The sequence below is a fragment of the Esox lucius genome, chromosome 12, assembly GCF_011004845.1.
Source record: "Esox lucius isolate fEsoLuc1 chromosome 12, fEsoLuc1.pri, whole genome shotgun sequence".
In the NCBI taxonomy this organism is placed as follows: domain Eukaryota; kingdom Metazoa; phylum Chordata; class Actinopteri; order Esociformes; family Esocidae; genus Esox; species Esox lucius.
In genome coordinates, this window is record NC_047580.1 from 23,379,437 (window position 1) to 23,401,504 (window position 22,068).

A 22,068-nucleotide genomic window follows, 5' to 3' on the forward strand; every position below is an offset into this window, starting at 1 on the left:
AGCTGACGTACTTTTCTAGGAAAAGAACACTTTCATTTTTGGCATTGGTCAAAACTATATGTGCAGTTTTGACAGTCTGACATTTCCAAGCCTTTGTAATTTACTTGTTTTTATGACACCTACTGTAGATTAGCTATAATAATAAAAACTGAAGCTCATTCAAGAAATGCGTTTTAAATAACAAGAAGAAGAAATTCCCACAGGCCTACAGTGGGTCACAAAAATAATCATCCCCCTTTGACCTTTGAAAATATGTGGAAAGAGTTGAAAATTGCTGTTTACCGGAAGTGCACATTCAGCTTGACGGAGCTTGAGCAATTTGCAAAGAAGAATGGTCAAAAACTGTTGTTTCCATGTGTGCAAAGCTGGAAAATTGCTGGCAAAGGTGGCTCTAAAATATTTAGGTGTCTGATCATAGCAGTGCCTGGAGTTTGCTAGCAAAAGAATTTCATCATTCAGTGGAATTACTGTGTGTATACTCAGTCAGAACACATAACGTGGCCTCTTATATTTTTCACACTCTCAAGGCCCACCTTGATGGCATTCCTATGAACGATAAAAAGGCGACATTTAATCTTCATCGGCAGCCTTGGCTGGATTGCATGGATTCTCCAGCAACTGGAGCAGCACATCAAACACTATCCAGTCGCCTTCCTCTTTTTTTTTTTTTTTACATTTGTCACCCGTTAAAAGACAGCCCACTGCAAGAAGAGCTGAAACTCAATGTAGCGCGTACCATCAGTGAGGATACCGGATACAGTTCCAGAACCTCCCTGGGGCAACCAGAAGGGTCAGCCTTGCCCCGCCCAGCTGCAACTCATTGTGACTTCGTCAACGGAGGTATACAGAGGCACCTAGAGAGCAGACAGAGGGAAATGTGGAAAGAGCTGGAATGGAAGCCACCCAAGACACATTCTGTATGTATGTTTAATAAATCTTGTTGGAATCCAACAGGACCCACGAGGGAGAGAGATAGTATGGGCAGCAGGTTGGAGGTGACGCTAAGACAGCGACCACCAGAGCACATTCCTTCTAAATAGCCTCCGATTTTAGACAAAGAAGACACAAAATACATTACAATTGTATAGAACCGGGTCGTGAGCGTAGATGATGAGCAGTGAGTATAAAATATGCATGACTCAACCATATACACATTTACAGGATTCATATACTATGAAGAGATCACTGCCACCTTTTTCTTTCCTTTCCAAAAAAGTTTAAAAGGAAAGTTTTGAGTGGGGAGCAGAAGCGTTCAATTTGCAGTGCTACACTGTTGTGCTCAAAAGTTTGCATACCCTTGGAGAATTGGTAATATATGTACCATTTATAAAGAAAACCAGTGAGCAGGCAAAACACATGGGATTCACATTCAACTGTAGGCCATAACAGAAGGGCACAATCATAAAACAAAACATGGCAACAAAGAATAAATATTAACTGACCCCTGTTCAAAAGTCTGCATACCCTTAGTTCTTAATACTGTGCATTGCCCCCTCTAGCATCTATGACAGCATGCAGTCTTTGGAATAGAATTTTTGCAGGTGGTATAGCTGCCCATTCATCTTGGCAAAATGCCTCCAGGTCATGCAAAGTCTTTGGTCGTCTTGCATGAACCGCATGTTTGAGTTCTCCCCAGAGTGGCTCGATGATATTGAGGTCACGAGACTGTGATGGCCACTCCAGAACCTTCACCTTTTTCTGCTGTAACCACAGGAGGGTCAACTTGGCCTTGTGCTTAGGGTCATTGTCGTGCTGGAAAGTCCAAGAGCGTCCGATGTGCAGCTTTCGTGCAGAAGAATGCAAATTGTCTGCCAGTATTTTATGATAACATGCTGCATTCATCTTGCTATACATTTTCACAAGATTCCTTGGGCCTTTAGAGCTCCCAAAACATCAATGAGCCACCACCATGCTTCACAGTGGGGATGGTATTCTGTTCACTATAGGCCTTGTTGACCCCTCTCCAAACATAACACTTATGGTTGTGATCATAAAGCTCTATTTTGGTCTCGTCACTCCAAATTACAGTGTGCCAGAAGTTGAGGTTTATCAAGGTGTTGTCGGGCATTTTGTAACTGGGCTTTTTTGTGGCATTGGCGACGTAAAGGCTTCTTTCTGGCAACTTGCCCATACAGCTAATTTCTGTTCAAGTATCATCATTTTGTGCTACTTGAAACAATCACACCGTATTTTTCCAGAGCAGCCATTATTTCTCCTGAGGTTACCTGTGGGTTTTTCTTTGTATCCGGAAACAATTCTTCTGGCAGTTTTGGCTGAAATCTTTCTTGGTCTACCTGACCTTGGCTTGGTATCAAGAGATCCCTGAATTTTCCACTTCTTAATAAGTGATTGAACAGTACTGACTGGCAGTTGCAAGGCTTTGGATGTCTTTTTATATCCTCTTCCATATTTATAAAGTTCCGTTACCCAGTTATCCAGGTCTTTTGTCCTTTTCTACTCCCCATGGCGTGAGAGCTAACTAATTCATTAACAATTCATACACCGACATTAATTGCATTTTAAAAAGCCACATCTGTGGGAAATTCACCTTTAATTGCCATTTTCACCTGTTTGTGTCACCTTGTGTGTCTGTAACAAGGCCAAACATTCAAGGGTATGTCAACTTTTGATCAGGACCATTTGGGTTATTTCTGTTATCATTATGATTTAAAAAGGAGCCAAACAACTGAGATAATAAATGGCTTCATACGATCACTATCCTTAAATTAAAAGACAGTCTTTTTTGCATGAAGAGTCATATTTTCAAAATCAATGACAAAATGTCACAGTTTCTGCCAGGGTACGCCAACTTATGATCAACTGTAGATGCAATAAGACAAACAAAGTTTGTTTGCAGGAGACTGGAGCTTTAAATTTTTTGTTTGGAGGTGGCTTGATGTGGTGAACATAGTTTAAGTCTCTACTGGACAGATGGCTGGTTGCCGAGGGCCAGAACGCTGTTGAAAAAAACTGTCTAGACAGTGTGATTACTTTGGTCATAACTGACCTGCCCACTCGCTAAAAGATAGATCTTTGGAACAATGGGTGACAAGGGTGGGCAGGATATTCATAATTTAAATAAAATATATTGACCCAGGTTAAATGACTGTGCAGATTCATGTTGGTACTGGAAAATGCCCGCTAGGTTACTACATGCTCGTTTCATTTTCAGTAGCATTTAGCGGGCTCAGTCCACGTGGCTATGAGCCAGGAGGCCAATGCTTGCAGGTTGTGCTATGGTGCTTGCAACCCAACAATGCTAGAATCATCAGTTGGGTTGTTAAAAACACGGCGCAGTTAACTGTGTCGGTGAAAGAGGCTTTTACGATTGGTACACCTGTGACTCACAATTACAATACCATAACTGGACTTGTTTTGTCTTCAAGCTTTTTAAACATTCAAATACTTCAATTAAATTGATTTCCCTAGCCTGGTAAAATACTGATGCCGACTGTAGATAACAGCAGCACAAAGAAGTATCTGTTCATGCCAGCATTTTCTTTTGCATTAAATGCTGCTGTTTAGATAAGAACTAGCCTGGTTGACCTTTCACAAGTCATGCGGAAAACAAAACACAACTTTACCAGTTACTCCATCCTGTTTTTCTTTATCTTATATATTGTTAAATTCAGGGAATTAGTGGATTAGGCATTAGTTAAGAGACAAAGTGAGTTGAGAGAGCTGAAGTTGGATCTGGAGCTGGTCTGAAGGGAAAGGGGAGGACATTCCTTGCGATTTTTATCACAGCCGTCAACACTGGGCAGTAAAGTCCTTATTTACGGAATGCAAGAGTAATACTGTATGTGACAGAGTCCCATTCATCAGGGATAACGCTTGGCAATCAGCACAAAGGCACCAAGACTACTTTCCTATGGGAACTAGACTGATTAAGTGCAATGTTGCCTTCCCATGTATCACTGGAAAGGAGGGATTTCATAACAGATCTACAAAGCACAAAACATACAAAAACATTGCATTTCATCATACCAAAACCTATTTTGTTGCACCAAGCTGTCCACCACAATCCAGGTTTGAGTCTTGATTGTGCCATTTGCTTGCAATTGGCTGGGAAGCACCATTGGCAATACAAAATGGCCAGCATTGCCCGGGGACAGGGAGGCATTGTTAGCAAATATTTCCAAGGTGTTATCACGCTGTAGGTGGCTTGGGTGCCAGTGCAATGTTAACTGCGGTTGTCAAGTGAGTTAGCATGCCTTCACAGGCGTTGACCTATGTGACATCCCGGTAGGACGAGCAGTATGTAAAAAAGCTAAATTGATTGGCACGCATTACTAGGAAGAACTCATCTGTATTAGATCTGTTTGGTGTCAACAGCAATTGGATACAGCAAAATTAGGGAATAACAAACTATATGTGAAAGTCAGGAAATTATATTGAAATATATTACTTTCATTATCTTTCAGAGGCATGGTCATGGTTAATATTAACTATCAGTATATATTTTCATTAATACCTCCCAATGTATCTCAAGCATGACTTATCCAGTCTGCTTACTCAGTTGCCCAAGCACAAATCTTTGATTATCTTAGTAAACAATTTGACCAGGAGTATTATTGCCTTAAAGGAAGTGGGTGGAACTTGGAAAATGCATGGCACTTGCAAAGCCAGGGTTGTCTGCTAAATTCCCATAGGGGAAGAAAGTTGCATATGTTCCAGCTCCAAATGACTTATCAATTAAAATGGCGACATTTATGCATCAATGGGCGACTTTCTTTATTATTCATGTCCTTTTCCGTTAGCCAGTTTCTCTAATTTTACTTTGGGAGTGAGTAAGTTTATACCTTTTTCTAAATTCCCATAGGGGGTATGAAAACGTTTACAATGGTAAGTCACTCTGGATGAAAGTGTCTGCTAAATGACTTAAAGTTGATCCTGTTCATTTCATATATCTCTGGGATTTGATCCAGAAACCTTTTCCAATTCTAGAATATGTTTGGCTATCCGACTGCAACGCTATAATTACCTAGTGGAAAATTGTCATTATAGTTTTACAGGGCTTGGATGCAACTTTTATTGATCTTTACAGATTAAAATGTGTGCAGTGATTTCAAATCATTCCATTTCTGAGAATCGCAGTCTTATTAAAACGTTCGCCTTTGTTGTCGCATAAAAATATATCTGTATGGCTTCTTTTCCCCCCTCTTTGTGGTACAGTACCGGTGTTGTCTTTTTGACCAATAATATTCGACGGCTCGTCTGTTTCGACCAATGATAGTGCATTCCAGAGCAGGACCCAAACATGGCATTATGCGAGGCAAAGCGAAAGTGATCATTTTTGTTTTCATGGAAAGAACAGTTTCCCCCAAAAAATAATTGCAAGGGACATGTACTGTCGTGCCTTCCCGACACAAGACGATAAGGCATGGTTATTTTTCAAGGGAACAAACAACTACCAAAAACAGGCTCTTAAATCCCTGCAGCATTTTGCGTGTATCGAAGCCAAACGGGTTGCTGACAACCCTGCGGAATGAATGAGGTGGCGCGTAGCCAAATCGAAAAACAAATTATGACTGCCTACCATGTTGTGAAATGGGGGAAACCGTGACATAGTCTGAATACGGATAGAGAACCCATACGGACATAGCTTATCGACAGTAAGTCTCATGTTAATAACTACTTCTGCCTAAGCGCTTATCAGCCCCAAACAAGAAGCCAATTAGTGCAACTACTACTATCTGTTAGATTGAATGTGTATTGCGCCATATTTATATAACCATAAATATATTAACTCAATTGATTTATTATGAAGCTTTTATATGTCACATCAAATGCAAGTATCTTCATGAAACAATGATCATATTTATAGTACAATTTTGATAACTATTTATTAAAAAGTAACAATGTACATTGTATCATGTTTATGTAAACATCAATTGCTGGTATCAGCTCTCATCTCACATCACATGCAAAACTGTGGTATAAATCAATATTCTGATTGTTTGATATTTACATACAATACTTCTGTACAATATAATTGCATTGTGTGTATTTTATTTTATTAAATTTTTTAGTCTGGCCCTGTAGGTTTCAGACCAACTGGCCCAATAGAGCCAATGAGAATAAAAGTTAACGTTGGGCCTTGACATCTCTTTTTGAGTTTAGTTCTGGCCATTTTGCATCATGCATATAATTTGTTTTTGTTATTATAAATATGTTCCTGCCAGTGACCAAATAATTGCCAACGTCTTGTTGCTGTATTCTATATTCATGATGTGTATGGGATCACAACTAACCTAGTTTTTGTATAAAAACACTCATACAAAAAGCATCTACACTGAGCAAAATTCTAAATGCAACACTTTTGTTTTTGCCCCCATTTATCATGAGCTGAACTCAAAGATCTAACACTTTCTCTATGTACCCAAAAGGCCTTTTTCTCTCAAATATTGTTCACAAATTTGTCTAAATCTGTATTAGTGAGCACTTCTCCTTTGCCGAGATAATCCATCCACCTCACAGGTGTGGCATATCAAGATGCTGATTAGACAGCATGATTATTGCAAAGGTGCACCTTAGGCTGGCCACAATAAAAGGCCTGTCTAAAATGTGCACTTCCATCACACAGCACAATGCCACAGATGTCGCAAGTTTTGAGTGAGTGTGCAATTGGCATGCTGACTGCAGGAATGCCTAAAAGAGCTGTTGCCCGTGAATTGAATATTAATTTCTCTACCATAAGCCATCTCCAAAGGCATTTCAGAGAATTTGTCAGTACATCCAACCGGCCTTACAACTGCAGACCACATGTAACCACACCAGCCCAGGACCTCCACATTCAGCATCTTCATCTCCAAGATCATCTGAGACCAGCCACCCGGACAGCTGCTGCAACAATCGGTTTGCATAACTAAAGAATTTCTGCACAAACTGTCAGAAACCGTCTCAGGGAAGCTCATCTGCATGCTCGTCGTCCTCATCGGGGTCTCGACCTGACTGCAGTTTGTCGTCGTAACCGACTTCAGTGCGCAAATGCTCACATTCGATGGCGTCTGGCACTTTGGAGAGGTGTTCTCTTCACGGATGAATCCCGGTTTTCACTGTACAGGGCAGATGACAGACAGCGTGTATGGCGTTGTGTGGGTGAGCGGTTTGCTGATGTCAACGTTGTGGATCAAGTGGTCCATGGTCACGGTGGGGTTATGGTATGGGCAGGCTTGTGTTACGGACAACGAACACAGGTACATTTTATTGATGGCAGTTTGAATGCACAGAGATACCGTGACTAGATCCTGAGGCCCATTGTTGTGCCATTCATCCACAACCATCACCTCATGTTGCAGCATGATAATGCATGGCCCCATGTTGCAAGGATCTGTACACAATTCCTGGAAACTGAAAACTTCCTAGTTCTTGCATGACCAGCATACTCACCGGACATGTCACCCATTGAGCATGTTTGGGATGCTCTGGATCGGCGTATATAACAGCATGTTCCAGGTCCTGCCAATATCCAGCAACTTCGCACTGCCATTGAACAGGAGTGGACCAACATTCCACAGGCCACAATCAACAACCTGATCAACTCTATATATGAAGGAGATGTGTTGCACTGCGTGAGGCAAATGGTGGTCACACCAGATACTGACTTGTTTTCGGGTCCCCCGGACCCCCCCAAATACAGTGAAACTGCACATTTTAGAGTGGCTTTTTATTTTGGCCAGCCTAAGGCACCCCTGTGCAACAATCACGCTGTCTAATCAGCATCTTGATATATCACACCTGTGAGGTTAATGGATTATTTCGCCAAAGGAGAAGTGCTCACTAACACAGATTTAGACAGATTTGTGAACAATATTTGAGAGAAATTGGCCTTTTGTGTACATAGAGAAAGTCTTGGATCTTTGAGTTCAGCTCATGATAAAAGGGTTGCGTTTATAATTGTGTTCAGTATAAGTTGGCTGTTTGTGGTTTGTCCTTCTCACAAATGCTTTAATTACAACCAAAACAATCAGAAAAAAAGGCCAGTGTCCCACTTTCCCTCACCATGCAGGCCCACTGACAGGGCAGCAGGACCAGGGTGTTTAATTAATCCTTGCTTGGGTGATTAACACATTTCCTATGCTTTGAAACCACCTTGGCTATAATTAACATACACCTGTCATAACTCATTACATTAATACTGAATAATTATTTGGCCTTTCTTGTTCTGTCTTCCAATTTTCCACTTCTCCATCACACTGCTTGATCAACTGCTTAAGATGAACAGTAGAACATAGCAGATTAACAACATCTGTTATATTATCTTTCTTAATCTCTCAGTTTATGCAGATGTGTTTATTTATTGTCTCTAGTGAACTCTAATATAATTACATGTACAGTGCCCTCTGCGATCATTTATTAAAAATGTACCTTTTGGTGAATTAGCTTAATGTCACACTGAAAAGAAATTGCAAACATACAACCTTCAAATTAAGTAAATGTATTCAGAGAAAAATTATTGTATTAAATGCTCAGTATTCAATGTAGGGGTGCCACAATTATTGGCACCGCAGCATTTAATACTTCGTACAACCTCACTTTGCCAAAAAAATAGCACTTGGTCTTCTCCTGTAACATCCAATAAGGTTGGAGAATACAAAACAAGGAATCTGAGACCATTCCTCTTTACCGAATCTTTCCAGATCATCCAGGGTCCTTGGTCCTCTCTTATGCACTCTCCTCTTCAGCTCAGCCCACAGGTTTTTAATTTGGTTTAGATCAGGGGACTGAGATGGCCATGGCAGAAGCTTGATTTTGTGTTCAGTGAACCATTTTTATGTTTATTTTGATGTATGTTTAGGATCATTGTTCTGCTGGAAGATCCGATGATGACCCAGATTGAGTTTCCTGGCAGATGCAGTCAGATTCAGATTTAAAATGTCCTGGTATTTCATGGAGTTCATGATGCCATGTACCCGAAAAAGGTTCCCAGGGCCTTTGGAGGAAAAACAACCCCACAACACCACAGTACCTCCACAATACTTAATAGTGGGGATCAGGTTATTTTCGGTTCAGCCATTTTTCGGTTTTGTTGCAAAAAAGGTCAATCTTTGACCAAAGCACTTGCTTCCAGTCAAAGTTCCAGTAGCATTTAGCATTTTCAAGGCACTTATGTTTGTGGTGTAATGACAGAAGGGCTTTTTTTTGGCAGCCTTTTCTTTGATTGTGTAACCCAATTCTCATTCCCTAACGGTAGATATGGGCCTTTTCAGGCAAGTAGCTATGTTTTTTATAGCCATTTCCTGATTCATGAACTTTGACACACGTTTCCTTTATTTGATTTGTGTTTTCTTTTATCTTTCCCATGTTGATGCGTGAATAAGGGAATATGGCCTCAGTGTCACTTCATTTGTACCCTCAGTGAAACAGGAAGTCATGATTACTGCTTGAAAGTTCCAAAACACTCTGATCATCTTAAAAAAATTTAATCTAAATAGAAAAAAATGCTTCATTTACATTTTGTTTATATGAGTTTCTAGGGGTGCCAATAAATGTGGTTTTGTTAGAAATGATTATTTCTTGATGATTTTTTTTCTCAGAATAACTTTACTAAAAAAATGTCAGTATGACATAAAGCTAATTCAACAAAAGTTGACATTTTTATAACCCTTCTTTACTAATCTTTAGTAAGGGTGCCAATAATCATGGAGGGCAATATACCCCAGACAGCCATGCATATAATGACAAGGGCTGTATTTCATTTATTTGAATTACTTAATTATCTAGAAATAACTTCAGGTGTGTGAAATTGGATAGGATAAAGACAGATACATAATAAACATATAATCAGCAATAATGAAACATGAATACATACAAATGCTTACATATTATTCACAAATAATCAATGTCTATGAAAAAGTGGGTTACACAGAACAAACATAAATGTTTCTTTAAAAATACATTTTAGCTTAAGACGCCCTGATGTTTTTAGCACCCTGATGACAGTTTTGCCTAATTTTATAATCAGAATTAGAATTAGAGGTGTCAAGAATAACTGGGTCATCTGAGTATGCTATGTTATGTCACGGCATGAGCACCTAGAGTCATCTGTATAAATTGTAAATAGGACAGAATAGATGACTGAACCCTTAACTGAATAGCTCACAGAACACATACACCTGCTGCCACTCCCTACTGATTGGGAGGATTCAAGTGGGAGCACTCCAGAGAAGGTGGAGAGAGCACCCCAACCCATGGCCTTAGTCAAGTAAACCTAATTTAGACTCTGAGTGGCGGTAGAGCTTAAGTTTCAAGTTTGTTCATTTGGGATTTACCTTTTTGTGTAACGTTAATGTTTAAATGGAGCAGGAGACAAGGAAAATATAGAGAGTGCATTCCTTAGATTTACAAGGATTTACAGTGGAGACGGAGAACTGACCCTACTCCCCCGGCACAATAATATATCAGCATAAAACCTTGGGCTTAGACATGGGTGTGCAGTGACAATGTGGCCCTATCCGGGGGAGGCCCCGGACAGGGCCCAACAATTACATCCAACAATTATCATATACAAGATCATGTAATGCCAGTGAGTTACCCCAGAGGAGCAGAACCTAAGGCCAAGACATTGTAGTTACATTGCTTTGCATAGTTCTCCAATAAATGGTTTAACATTTCTGTCTGAATTTCAAAATATTTGCAGATGTTAACAGAGCAATTGAATTTGTTCACTGACATTCATGTTAATTATCCTATTACCATCTGCTGCGTCTATAAACACAGCAGATTAACCCTGTGCTAAATATACGTTTACACATGATTCTCACTACTGAGGTCTGAAGTTCAATGAGTTCAGACTCTCTGCAAACAGAAGAAAAATTCACTTTTCTTTTGATTGGATATTGTGCCCAGTCAGCTTGGTTGATAGTTCATAGAGTGTTTTTGGGCCCTTCCAAGCATCCCTCATTTTTCCTTTGCCAAGGCCTCTTTTTATTGTTCTGTTTAGCTTCAACTGAATATTTTTTAAACAGAGCACACAAGCCAGACAGTAAAGCCTGACAGTTTTGTAATGCATTAATGGGTGCTGATTTACATGCTGACTCAGAGGCTTTTTTCATTGATCATGTCTAGACCATGATAACATATATGACAAGCTTTCTTCTTAATTCTTATTTGTAATCTTATAAAAGGCTTGCTTTTTAATGTCTGGAACAAATAGCACATAATGGTAAGCTTAATTTCAGGCAAGCTCAAGATTACAGAGGTATTCAAACCCCTAGAACTTTTCCACATTATTGTGTTACAACTTAAAACTATAAAACAAAAAATCAGGCCACTGATGAACACTAATGTCAAAATTTAAGCTGCAAATTGTTCCAAATGTATTACAAATATTGAGCTGTGGAGCAACAAGTTGTCTTTAGAAGTCATATAATTAATTGAATGGAGTCCACCTGTGTACAATTAAGGTATTACACATAATGTAAGTTGAACACACCTATCTTTGTGAGGTCCCATAGTTGGTTAGTGCAGTTCCTAACAAAAACTACATTTTAAAGACAAAATAATATTCAAAAGAAATTCCAGAATACAGTTAATTAAATACACCAATCAGTGGTAGGAAATAAGCATTGAAAAGTAAAGTCCATGATTAGGAAATGGAAAGAATGCCAGAACTGTGAATCTGTCTATAAATTGGCTTCCAACAAACACAGAATCCATGTGAGAAGGTCACCAGTCAGGGAGGCCGGCAAGAGGCCTATGGCAACTCTAAAATCCTTTGTCTTCCACGGCTGAGCTAGGAGACACTTCATACTGCAACAATAGGCTGGGTGCTTCACAAAAGGCCTTTATGGGAGAGTGGCAAACACATCAACTCCTGCCTAGAGTTTGCCAGAAGGCATGTGGTAGACTCTGAGAACAGTTGGAAAAAGATTGTATGGCCTGATGAGAGCAAAATAGAGCATTTTGGCCTCAACGCTAAACTCACTGTTTGGCTCAAGCCCAACACAGCACATCATCCTGAGAACATCATCCCTAACTTTAAACGTGGTGGTGACATCACACAACAGGGTTGCTTCTCTTGGTCTGGACCTGAAATGCTTTTTTTATGGATGCACGAGTACATACAAATCCTGGAATATAATTTTTTGAAGTTTGCAAGAAAGTCTGCAAAAAAAAAGGTCAATGTCTGAGTGGCCCTGTCAAAGCCAAGACCTTAATCCAACTGAGAATATGTGGAAATAGTTGAATATATTGAGACATTTTTAAACTACCATATCCAGAAAGTACTATCCAAATAGAGTCATGCCTGAATTGTCTGCCAAAGGGGCCTCTACCAAACTTTGACCAAATAAGGTGAATGCTTACACAATCAATTATTTTCTCTTTTGAGTTTGTAATTTATTTAATTAATTTGTAGATTTTATTGTGTTGATCAGTGATAAAAACTCCTAAATGTAACACAATAAAATGTGGAGAAGTCCAAGGGGGTGAATAGAGCCACCATAATTATGGGTAGGAACACAATTACATTTTATTGTTTGCCTGCAACTACTGATGTTTGATCATTGCACTTGGGTTGGTTGACATACATTTTTATATATTATAATATTCAGTTTTATTCAGCACGGGTCAAATCAATTGAATTAGAGATTACAGTAGAGGTGGAATAAAAAAACAACAGGGGAAAATAAAAAAACAATAGGGAAATTTGCTATATTGAATTAAATTGTGTTAAGATCGACTATGTTACTGAAATGCATTCTTCATTTTTTTACTTAATCTTACTACTTGAAGGTTAGGCTACAGTATAATGACGGAATTTGATAGTGACTTCTACATTTGTTTTCCTTCAGATCACGAGCGGATCGGGCAGGACTCCATCTATGAGCAGGAGGGGAAGGTGCAATTTGTGGTGGACGCAGTCTACGCCATGGCTCATGCCCTACACAACATGCACAGGGAACTCTGTCCAGGCAAAGTGGGCCTCTGCTCCGAAATGGAAACCATCAATGGAACCATGTTGCTCAATTTCATTCGCACTGTCAAATTTACAGGTCTGTCTTTATAATACACAAACACTTAACTCATGTGAACATACTATGCATCCAAACCAGTATGGATAGAGACATTCATAGACCATGTAAAAGCCTTCTTTCATATGAAGACTATAGTAGACCATATAGTAGAAATCCAATGAAGTTGGGCTAAGATGGATACAATAACATGCAATACATAACATGCAGGTTATCCAGTTTTGAATGGATATTGCAGGACAGGATAGTTCGATGCTGCCCTCTCTTTTTGAGTTGGTTTTGGTTGAACAGGGGTGCTACAGTACATGAGATGTCTAGAGATGTCTAGAGAAACCTTAGACAATTTAGTTTTTTTACAAAATATACTTTTTCTGCAGATTTTAGACACTCATTTCAAATTGGGCTTGTAGTGACGCAAACCTAACTTAGCATTGATTTTCCCATAGACAAAATTACACCAATAAAATAAATACACAGTGCCTTGCTAAAGTATTTAGAACCTGACCCGTTCTCTCATTTTTTCTGAATTAGACATTTCATTCTGTTTGATTAAAACACTGACACCCAAAATCTGTTTTATTTTGGGAAATATTAGTCAGAAAATGTTTATTCATCCTTGAATATCCAATTGGATCATTGTCCTGCTGAAAGGTGAATTTTGAAAGCTGTTTTTTTAGCGGACTGAAGCAGGTTTTCTTGCAGTATTTAACTATACTTCGCTACATCTATTCTTTGTCTCATCTGACTACAAAATGTTTTCACACATTGCAGCTGGGTCACTCTCACGCTTTTAGATGTTAAGAGTTAAGGAACGGCTTCTTTTCTTGCCACCTTCCAATACAGACCAGTTTTATGCACCATTACTGTGCTCACAGATGCTGAACTGTGTAGCTACTACAAAGTGATTTTTGGCCTCCATGGCTTTACTTAAAACTCTCCTGTTTTTGAAAGCAGAGTTTTGAGGGATATCTTTTTTTTGGCAGTGCATGGGGTGGTTGTAATTCAGCTTCCACTTCCTTTTCCAACTGTGCTCACCGGGATTTCCAAATATCTGGATATTTTACTTATTTTTCCTAATTACTGCATTTGTATCACTTTATCTCAACCATCTGTAGAATTCTCTTTGGTCTTCAGATTTGCAGCCTGATGAATGAACCTTCAATGGTATTCTTGGTATCCATGTAGATATTGTTGTGTCATGTGGTGGAGCCAACTGATAAAACAAATTCAGGCCAGAGAAATTGACCTGCATTTGTATGGAATATTGGTTGATAGAAAATAATTTGAAGTGTTAGTAGCCTTCAACGAGTATAGAAAGGCAAAAGTTAAAACCTCATCTCAAATCCACACAGGTGTTCAAATTTAAATGAATGAAAAACCCAGGTCGCTTAATAACCAATTGTGTGACTCATTGCCCTCATAGGTACTTTTAGAGTACGATCTCTGTCTGCTGTTGCTTTCTTCTGTTCCAGTAAGGTGCTTCTAATTATACATAAAGTGAGCATAAGGTCAGATTGACACAGAGTTCAAGCAAATTAGACAGAATGCAACATGTGCATCCTGACACCCATGGACTGCTCAGACCCTCACTAAGAGCTAATTATATGGTAATAGCTGCTATTGTGTGATCCTAGAGAAAGGCACACTCCAGTTGGAGAATGGCAGCTCGAGCCGAAGGGTCAGAATATAATTTAATAGCCGAACAGAAAATTGGAGAGCTGCCTTATCATAGGGCTCTTATTAACCATCCACAGATTTTCGTGTTATGCATGGATGTTGACACTATCAGGCAGAGTGTATATTGAGCAGTCATACCAGCTAATCACTTCCATAGAACCGCAAAACCACTTCAGCTTCCTGTTCATCTTTTTAACAGAGATGACTGCTTGATCACTTCCTGACCTATGTGGCACATTACAAGAATAGACACATTTGGGGAGATTGGAAATCAAGTTTGTATCCTATTTACTACCACTGGTTGTTACCCATGCTTTTTCAATGGGTTTCACAGTGCATTCTGGGTAATTCTGGGAGTGAATAGGAGTCAATGTGCTCACAAACGAAACATTAGCAAACATTTACTGAACAGGATGCACAGTATTAGATATATTATCAGAGATCTGGGATACCTAACTTCTCTAGATACCTAACAACTTTTGGCTGCATTCACAGTTAATAAGCATAATACATAGGTTAGCTCACCTATTATAAACACCTAAACATCTACATGCAAACATAAACACATCTTACTAAAATAATGCAAACTGAATGCAGAAATTACCCTTTAAATTAGCTTTTGACTGAATGCAACTGAACAACATCTATGACACCATCTTTTATTTGGCTAGTAACAAACACAGTTAAACAAGCTCATAGGGATCCAAAAACTGTAGCTTACAGTCTCCTCCAAATCTTCTTTCATCAATAATGTTTGTTTTTCAGGTCCTATCTTGTTGGACGTTGTTGACAATGTGACATTCTTCATTGTCCTCACCTGACTTCATCAGTCATTACTACTTAACATGGTTAACGTGAACTAGCAACAGTACTTCCCTCATGTAGAAGGGCTTTTTTGTGTGCTTCTGTCTTGATTTACATATGGGACTGTTTAACAGGTGCGCTAATATCACAAGGCATTTGTTGTGAATGTTGCTGTCTTGCTATTGATCTCAGAAGAGAATGTTAAGTTGTCATTTTGCTTGCCTATAAATGTACAGTACATTTGTCTTTTTTACAGGAAGCGGAAACATCGGGACTGATCAAAAGAATCACACTTGAAATCTAAGACCACACTCTGAAACAGTGTTTTGTGAACGTCCGCTGTGGACTACTGAAAACAACCAAAGTACTTTATAAAAACAGATAAAACATTCAAACTCTTAACAAGTTTTACTTTTTACTTTTGGTTTGCCAGCTAAAAAAGGGTGTAAAACCAATATTACTGGATATTTGGACAGTGAATTAGAATACAAAGATTACAGTGACAAACCATGGCTAATGGACCTGGGCCAAATCATTGTATCGAACTGAATACTCAACAAAAATCACAGATCACAGAATCACAGCATCACTAATTTAGGCACTGTAATGCAAGAGAATCCAATAATTTTTCACTAAATCCTGACTTAATTAAACTGAGCCACAGTGTCATTTCAGTGGTGCTCGGATGGAGCCTGAGTAGTCTGGTTAGAGCAGAGAGCATTTAGAAAAATGTGTCTAGTCACCAACATCGGCTATGACTTGAAGTTGAAATGTTGAGAGCTTCTTCTCAGCCTACTTCAAAAGCACAAGTTAGCCTAAATTCTATTGGTGTATTTTAGGAATATATTCAACCAATACATGTAAATATTTTTCCTTTTTATGGCCTGACCAAGTAAGCGAAGCCTGCTAAGTAGGGCAAATGTCTCTTACTGATTCAGTGAATCAGTGAGTGAGTGACTGACTACTCTTTTTGCATAGTGGTAAGAGACACGGCCTTCCACGCAAGCAACCGGTGTTCGAGCCTCGCCACAGATATAGCAGATTAGGAATTAGGATTTGTTCAGGATTTGTTTGGTGTGATGAGTCCATATTTGAGATTTTTGGATGCAACCATTGTGTCTTTGTACGATGTAGCATGGCTGATAGGATAAGGTGTGATGGTGTTTTGCTTTTGTCTGCTATTTATTTAGAATTCCAAGCACACTCATCCAGCATGGCTATCACAGCATAATGCAGCAATACACCATCCCATTTTTTTGGAATTAGTGGGACTATCATTTGTTTTTCAATCCTTCAGGCTGTGTAAGGGCTATTTGACCAAGAAGGAGAATGATTGTGCTACATCAGATAACCTTGCCTCACATATCACTCGACTTCAAACCAGTTGAATTGTTTGGGATGAGTTGGACTGCAAAGTGAAGGAAAAGCAGCCAACAATTGCTCAGCATACAGTGAGGGAAAGAAATGATTTGATCCCCTGCTGATTTTGTACTTTTGCCCACTGACAAAGAAATGATCAGTCTATCATTTTAATGGTAGGTTTATTTGAATACTGAGAGACAGAATAACAACAAAAATATCCAGAAAAACGCATGTCAAAAATTTTATTAATTGATTTGCATTTTAATGAGTGAAATACATATTTGATCCCCTCTCAGTCAGAAACATTTCTCGCTCCCAGGTGTCTTTTATACAGATAACGAGTGAGATTAGGAGCACACTCTTAATATGTGTGCTCCTAATCTCTATTTGTTACCTGTATAAAAGACACCTGTCCATAGAAGCAATCAATCAATCAGATTCCAAACTCATGGCCAAGACCAAAGAGCTGTCCAAGGATGTCAGGGACAACATTGCAGACCTACACAAGGCTGGAACGGGCTACAAGATCATCGCCAAGCAGCTTGGTGAAAAGGTGATGCAATTATTCGCAAATGATGGAAACACAAAAGAACAGTCAATCTCCCTCGGTCTGGGGACCCATGCAAGGTCTCATCTCGTGGAGTTGCAATCATCATGAGAACGGTGAGGAATCAGCCCAGAACTACACGGGAGGGAGAACTCTTGTCAATCATCTCAAGGCAGTTGGGACCATAGTCACCATGAAAACAATTGGTAACACACTGCGCCGTGAAGGACTGAAATCCTTCATCGCCCGCAAAGTCCACCTGCTCAAGAAAGCAAATGTATAGGCCGTCTGAAGTTTGCCAATGAACATCTGAATGATTCAGAGGAGAACTGGGTGAAAGTGGTGTGGTCAGATGAGACCAAAATCGAGCTCCTTGGCATCAACTCAACTCGCAGTGTTTGGAGGAGGAGGAATGCTGCCCAAGAACGCCATCTCCACCGTTAAACATGGAGGTGGAAACATTATGCTTTGGGGGTGTTTTTCTGCTAAGGGGACAGGACAACTTCACTGCATCAAAGGGATGATGGACGGGGCCATGTACCTCAAATCTTGGGTGAGAACCTGTTTTCCTCAGCTAGGGCATTGAAAATGGGCCATGGATGGGTATTCCAGCATGACAATGACCCAAAACACATGGCCAAGGCAACAAAGGAGTGGCTCAAGAAGAAGCACATTAAGGTCCTGGAGTGGCCTAGCCAATCTGTGGAGGGAGCTGAAGGTTCGAGTTGCCAAACGTCAGCCTCGAAACCTTAATGACTTGGAGAAGATCTGCAAAGAGGAGTAGGACAAAATCCCTCCTGAGATGTGTGCAAACCAGGTGGCCAACTACAAGAAATGTCTGACCTGTGATAGCCAACAAGGGTTTTGCCACCAAGTATACTTATTTCACTGTTATTATTCTGTTGTTATTCTGTCTCTGTCTGTTCAAATGAACCTAACATAAAAATTATAGCATGATAATTTCTTTGTCAGTGGGCAAACGTAAATCTTTTTTTCCCTCACTGTATGTGGGAACCTCTTCAAGGCCACTGGGAAAAGCATTTCAGGTGTCTAACACATGAAGCTGGTTGTGAGAATTACAAGAGTGTGTAAAGCTGTCGTCAAGGCTGCTTAAAAGAATAAAAAATATACGTGTTTTGATTTGTTTAACACTATTTTTGTCGCTCCATGGTTCCATATGTGTTATGTCATAGTTTTGATGACTTCACAACAACAATGAGCCAGCCATTAAAGCTGAATGCCCTGCTCTCTGCAACTGGACTTTGGACTTCCTAACCAACAGACCCCAGTCTGTCAGGTCAGACAACTTCACATCCTCCACCCTGATCCTGAACACTGGTGTTCGACAAAGCTGCATGCTGAGCCCCATCCTGTACTCCCTCTTCACCCACGACTGCGTTCCTGTACCCAGTTCCAACACCATCGTCAAGTTTGCAGACGACACCACGATAGCAGGTCTAATCAGTGACAATGACGAGTCAGCCTACAGGGAGGAACTCAAGCGCCTGGCGGCATCTTGCGCTGACAACAAGCTGGCCCTCAACGCAAAGAAAACCAGGGAGGTCATTGTGGATTACAGGAAGTCTAAAGGCTGCAATCACAACCCAGTTTTCATCGATATGCACTGTGTTGGAGTGTGTGTCCAACTTCAAATTCCTGTGTGTCATATCTCCGAGGACCTCTCCTGGACCCTCAATACCTCAGCCCCGGTCAAAAAGGCACAGCAGAGGAGGCTGAAGAAAGCCTCCAAGATCCTTGTGACCTTTTACCACTGCAATCGAGAGCACTTTGACAAACTGCGCCACAGTGTGGTTTAGCGGTTGCTCCGTAGCTGACCGGAAGGCCCTGCAACGGATGGTGAAAACTGCCCAGCACATCACTAGTGCCCAGCTTCCTGCCATCATAGACCTCCAGCGCAAGCAGTGTCTGCTCAGGGCACGTGGGATCATCAGGGACCCTTCCCATCAATGCCACAAACTGTTTGCCCTCCTACCATCAGGCAGGCGGTACAGGTCTCTTAGTTCCTGCAGCAGCAGGCTCAGGAACAGTTTCTTCCCATCTACTGTAACCTTGCTGAACTCTGTGACCCATCAATAACTATTCATTGCACATCTATACATTCCACTTGTAATATACATATACTTAATACTTGTAAATACTTGTAAATTTTCTTTCCCACTCTATTTGCCTTAATTGCACATTTAGTATTGCCATTTGTACTGCATTTGCTTTCATTGCACATCTATACATTCCACTTGTAATATAGCACATACTGGCATATACTTAATGCTTGTATATATTTGTAAATGTTCTGCCCTCCTCTATTTGCACTTCTGGTTAGATGCTAAATGCATTTCGTTGTGCTGTACTCTTTCTGTGCAATGACGATAAAGTTGAATCTAATCGAATTATTCTACATTATGGAAAATAGTAAAACTTAAGAAATACCTTTGATTGAGCAGGTGTGCCCAAAACTTTGTATGTTGGTTTCAATGCTTATGCCTTCTCTGAAGGTGTAGAAGACCCTAACGGTTCCCCCTGAAGGATTCCCTATACTGTTTTGTGCATCTTTTCTTGCTGGAACAGAAATATAGAGACGTGTAGAATTTTAACAACCACAAAATGACCAAGGGATGTTATCTTTCGTTAGATATAGTAATATCGCCCAAAATCTTTTCTGGTGAGTAAATGTTGTCTAACACTATCATTCCACTATTACTGCAGATATTAATAGACAAGAGAACTTCATACAGATGACATGATAAAACAATGCAATCCCCGGCTCCCTTACCTCACCATATGTTTTTTCGAATGCATATTCAGTCCTGCTCATTAATCTAAACCGTACTGCCCTCGGGCGTCTGATGATAGGGTATGATCTGCTAAGTTCAAGTATACAATCAAACACTACAGACAAATTTCCAATCTTTTAGCTGTGTCAAATACTTTTTACAAGTTTGGGGTATCATTCTTAAATAATCTCTAAGATACTCAAAACGACATTCCCCACATGGTTGAATGCAGAAATCGCCTTCAGTCATACCACATATTTGGTATCCCCCAGCTGAAGGTTTTTACCTCAATAATTGCTACAGTAGGGAGACAGACCATGTTCTAGTTTCTAGCTATCTATACCTCTTTTCAACAGTTGCTGTTTTCCTCAAATGTCATGAATACTGCAATCCGCTGAAACCATGAAGGTCCTTTCTTGTTTCACAAAGCTGTCTCCTCGAATTGTGAAGTGTATTCGTATTCAGCTCCGTTTACTTACTTAAAAATGTATTTAATCAATATGTCCCTCATCAATCCACACTCAACACCCCATAATTTCAAAGCAAAAAACGGTTTTATGAAAGTTTTCCAAATATTACATTTGGAAGTAATGAGACAGTCAAAATTGAGTACTGGTGCATCCTGTTTCTGTTGATCATTTTTGGGGGTTTCTACAACTTGACTAAAGTCCCCCTGTGGTAAATGCAATTGATTTGACATTATTTGGAAATGCTCACACCTGTCTTTATATAAGGTGCCACATTTGACAGTGCATGTCAGATCAGAAACCAAGCCATGGGGTTGGTCAAGTTCTCCAAAGAGCTATGCGACAGGATTGTGTCAAGGCACAGATCTGAGAAAGGGTACCAAAACATTTAAGTTTGGAACCAACAACACTCTTCCTACACTCTCCCCAAATGTAACAATCGGGGAGAAGGGCATTGGTCAAGGAGGTGACCAAAAACACGATGGTCATTCTGACAGAACTCCAGAGTTCCTGTATGGAGATGGGAGGACCTTCCAGAAGGACAACCATCCTTGCAGTACTTCACCACTCAGGCTTTTATGGTAGATTAGCAGAAGCCACTTCTCAGTAAAAGGCAGGTAACAGCACAATACAGGTGTGCCAACTTGTAGCATAATCCTCAAGAATACTAAAATCTCTGCCAAAAGGTCTTTGAATAAAGTAATGAGTGAAGGGTTCTGAATAGTTATGTAATTTTATATTAGTTTTATGTAAAAGTATTTGACTTCTTCCTGATTTCCTCTATTATTGCATAGTTGTCACACTTAATGGTGTTACAGTAGATCTTTATAGAAATATGTAAAATAAGATTTGTGTTCAAAAGATAATCGTATTTATTTAAGGAAAACAGTTATCCAATACAAACTGTCCTTGTGTGAAACATGAGTCGTATGGAGTTCTGCTCTCACCTAAGCCTGGCATCGAGGTTTCTGTCTTGTGCTTTCACGCCATTCAGTGAAAATATCAAGACCAAACCATGTGAAAGCAGCAACCTCCTTGAACTGTTAATCACCTTCAGTTAATCACACTTTCTCACCACAGAGCTTTTGTCCCTAGTCCTGTGACTGCCTGTATTTGGGTCATAGGTAGAAGAGACAGTATGCTATGAGGTGTGCTAACAGGTTAATGTATCTCAAAGAGTAACTTTGACATATTAAATTAATTATTATTCCTCAGAAAAGTAACGCATGATTTCCCTTCACCGAATTTTACCATTTGTTTGGAGCTCGTTGAAAGAGGCTTTCTGATTTTGATGAAGACGTACGGTTCAGTTCTGGACCCTTCATTTACATTGACGTCATTTTGCTGATGCCCGAATAGAGCAACTTACAGTAATAAGTTCATATATTTTCCAACTTATTTCCCACTGACTCTCCATAGGAATCAAACCTACAAACCTGGTG

At 39.8% G+C, this 22,068-nt stretch overlaps 1 protein-coding gene across 2 annotated transcripts in view; it reads left to right on the plus strand.

Moving 5' to 3' along the window:
- The window catches only part of grm4 (glutamate receptor, metabotropic 4), a 285,814-nt gene that overhangs the window by 233,639 nt on the left and 30,107 nt on the right, over positions 1–22,068 (plus strand). For both annotated transcript variants that reach the window (XM_020051365.2, XM_034296161.1), the window contains exon 7: positions 12,798–12,998. In XM_020051365.2, coding sequence (XP_019906924.2) covers positions 12,798–12,998 — 201 coding nt within the window. The remainder of the gene's footprint in view (positions 1–12,797; positions 12,999–22,068) is intronic.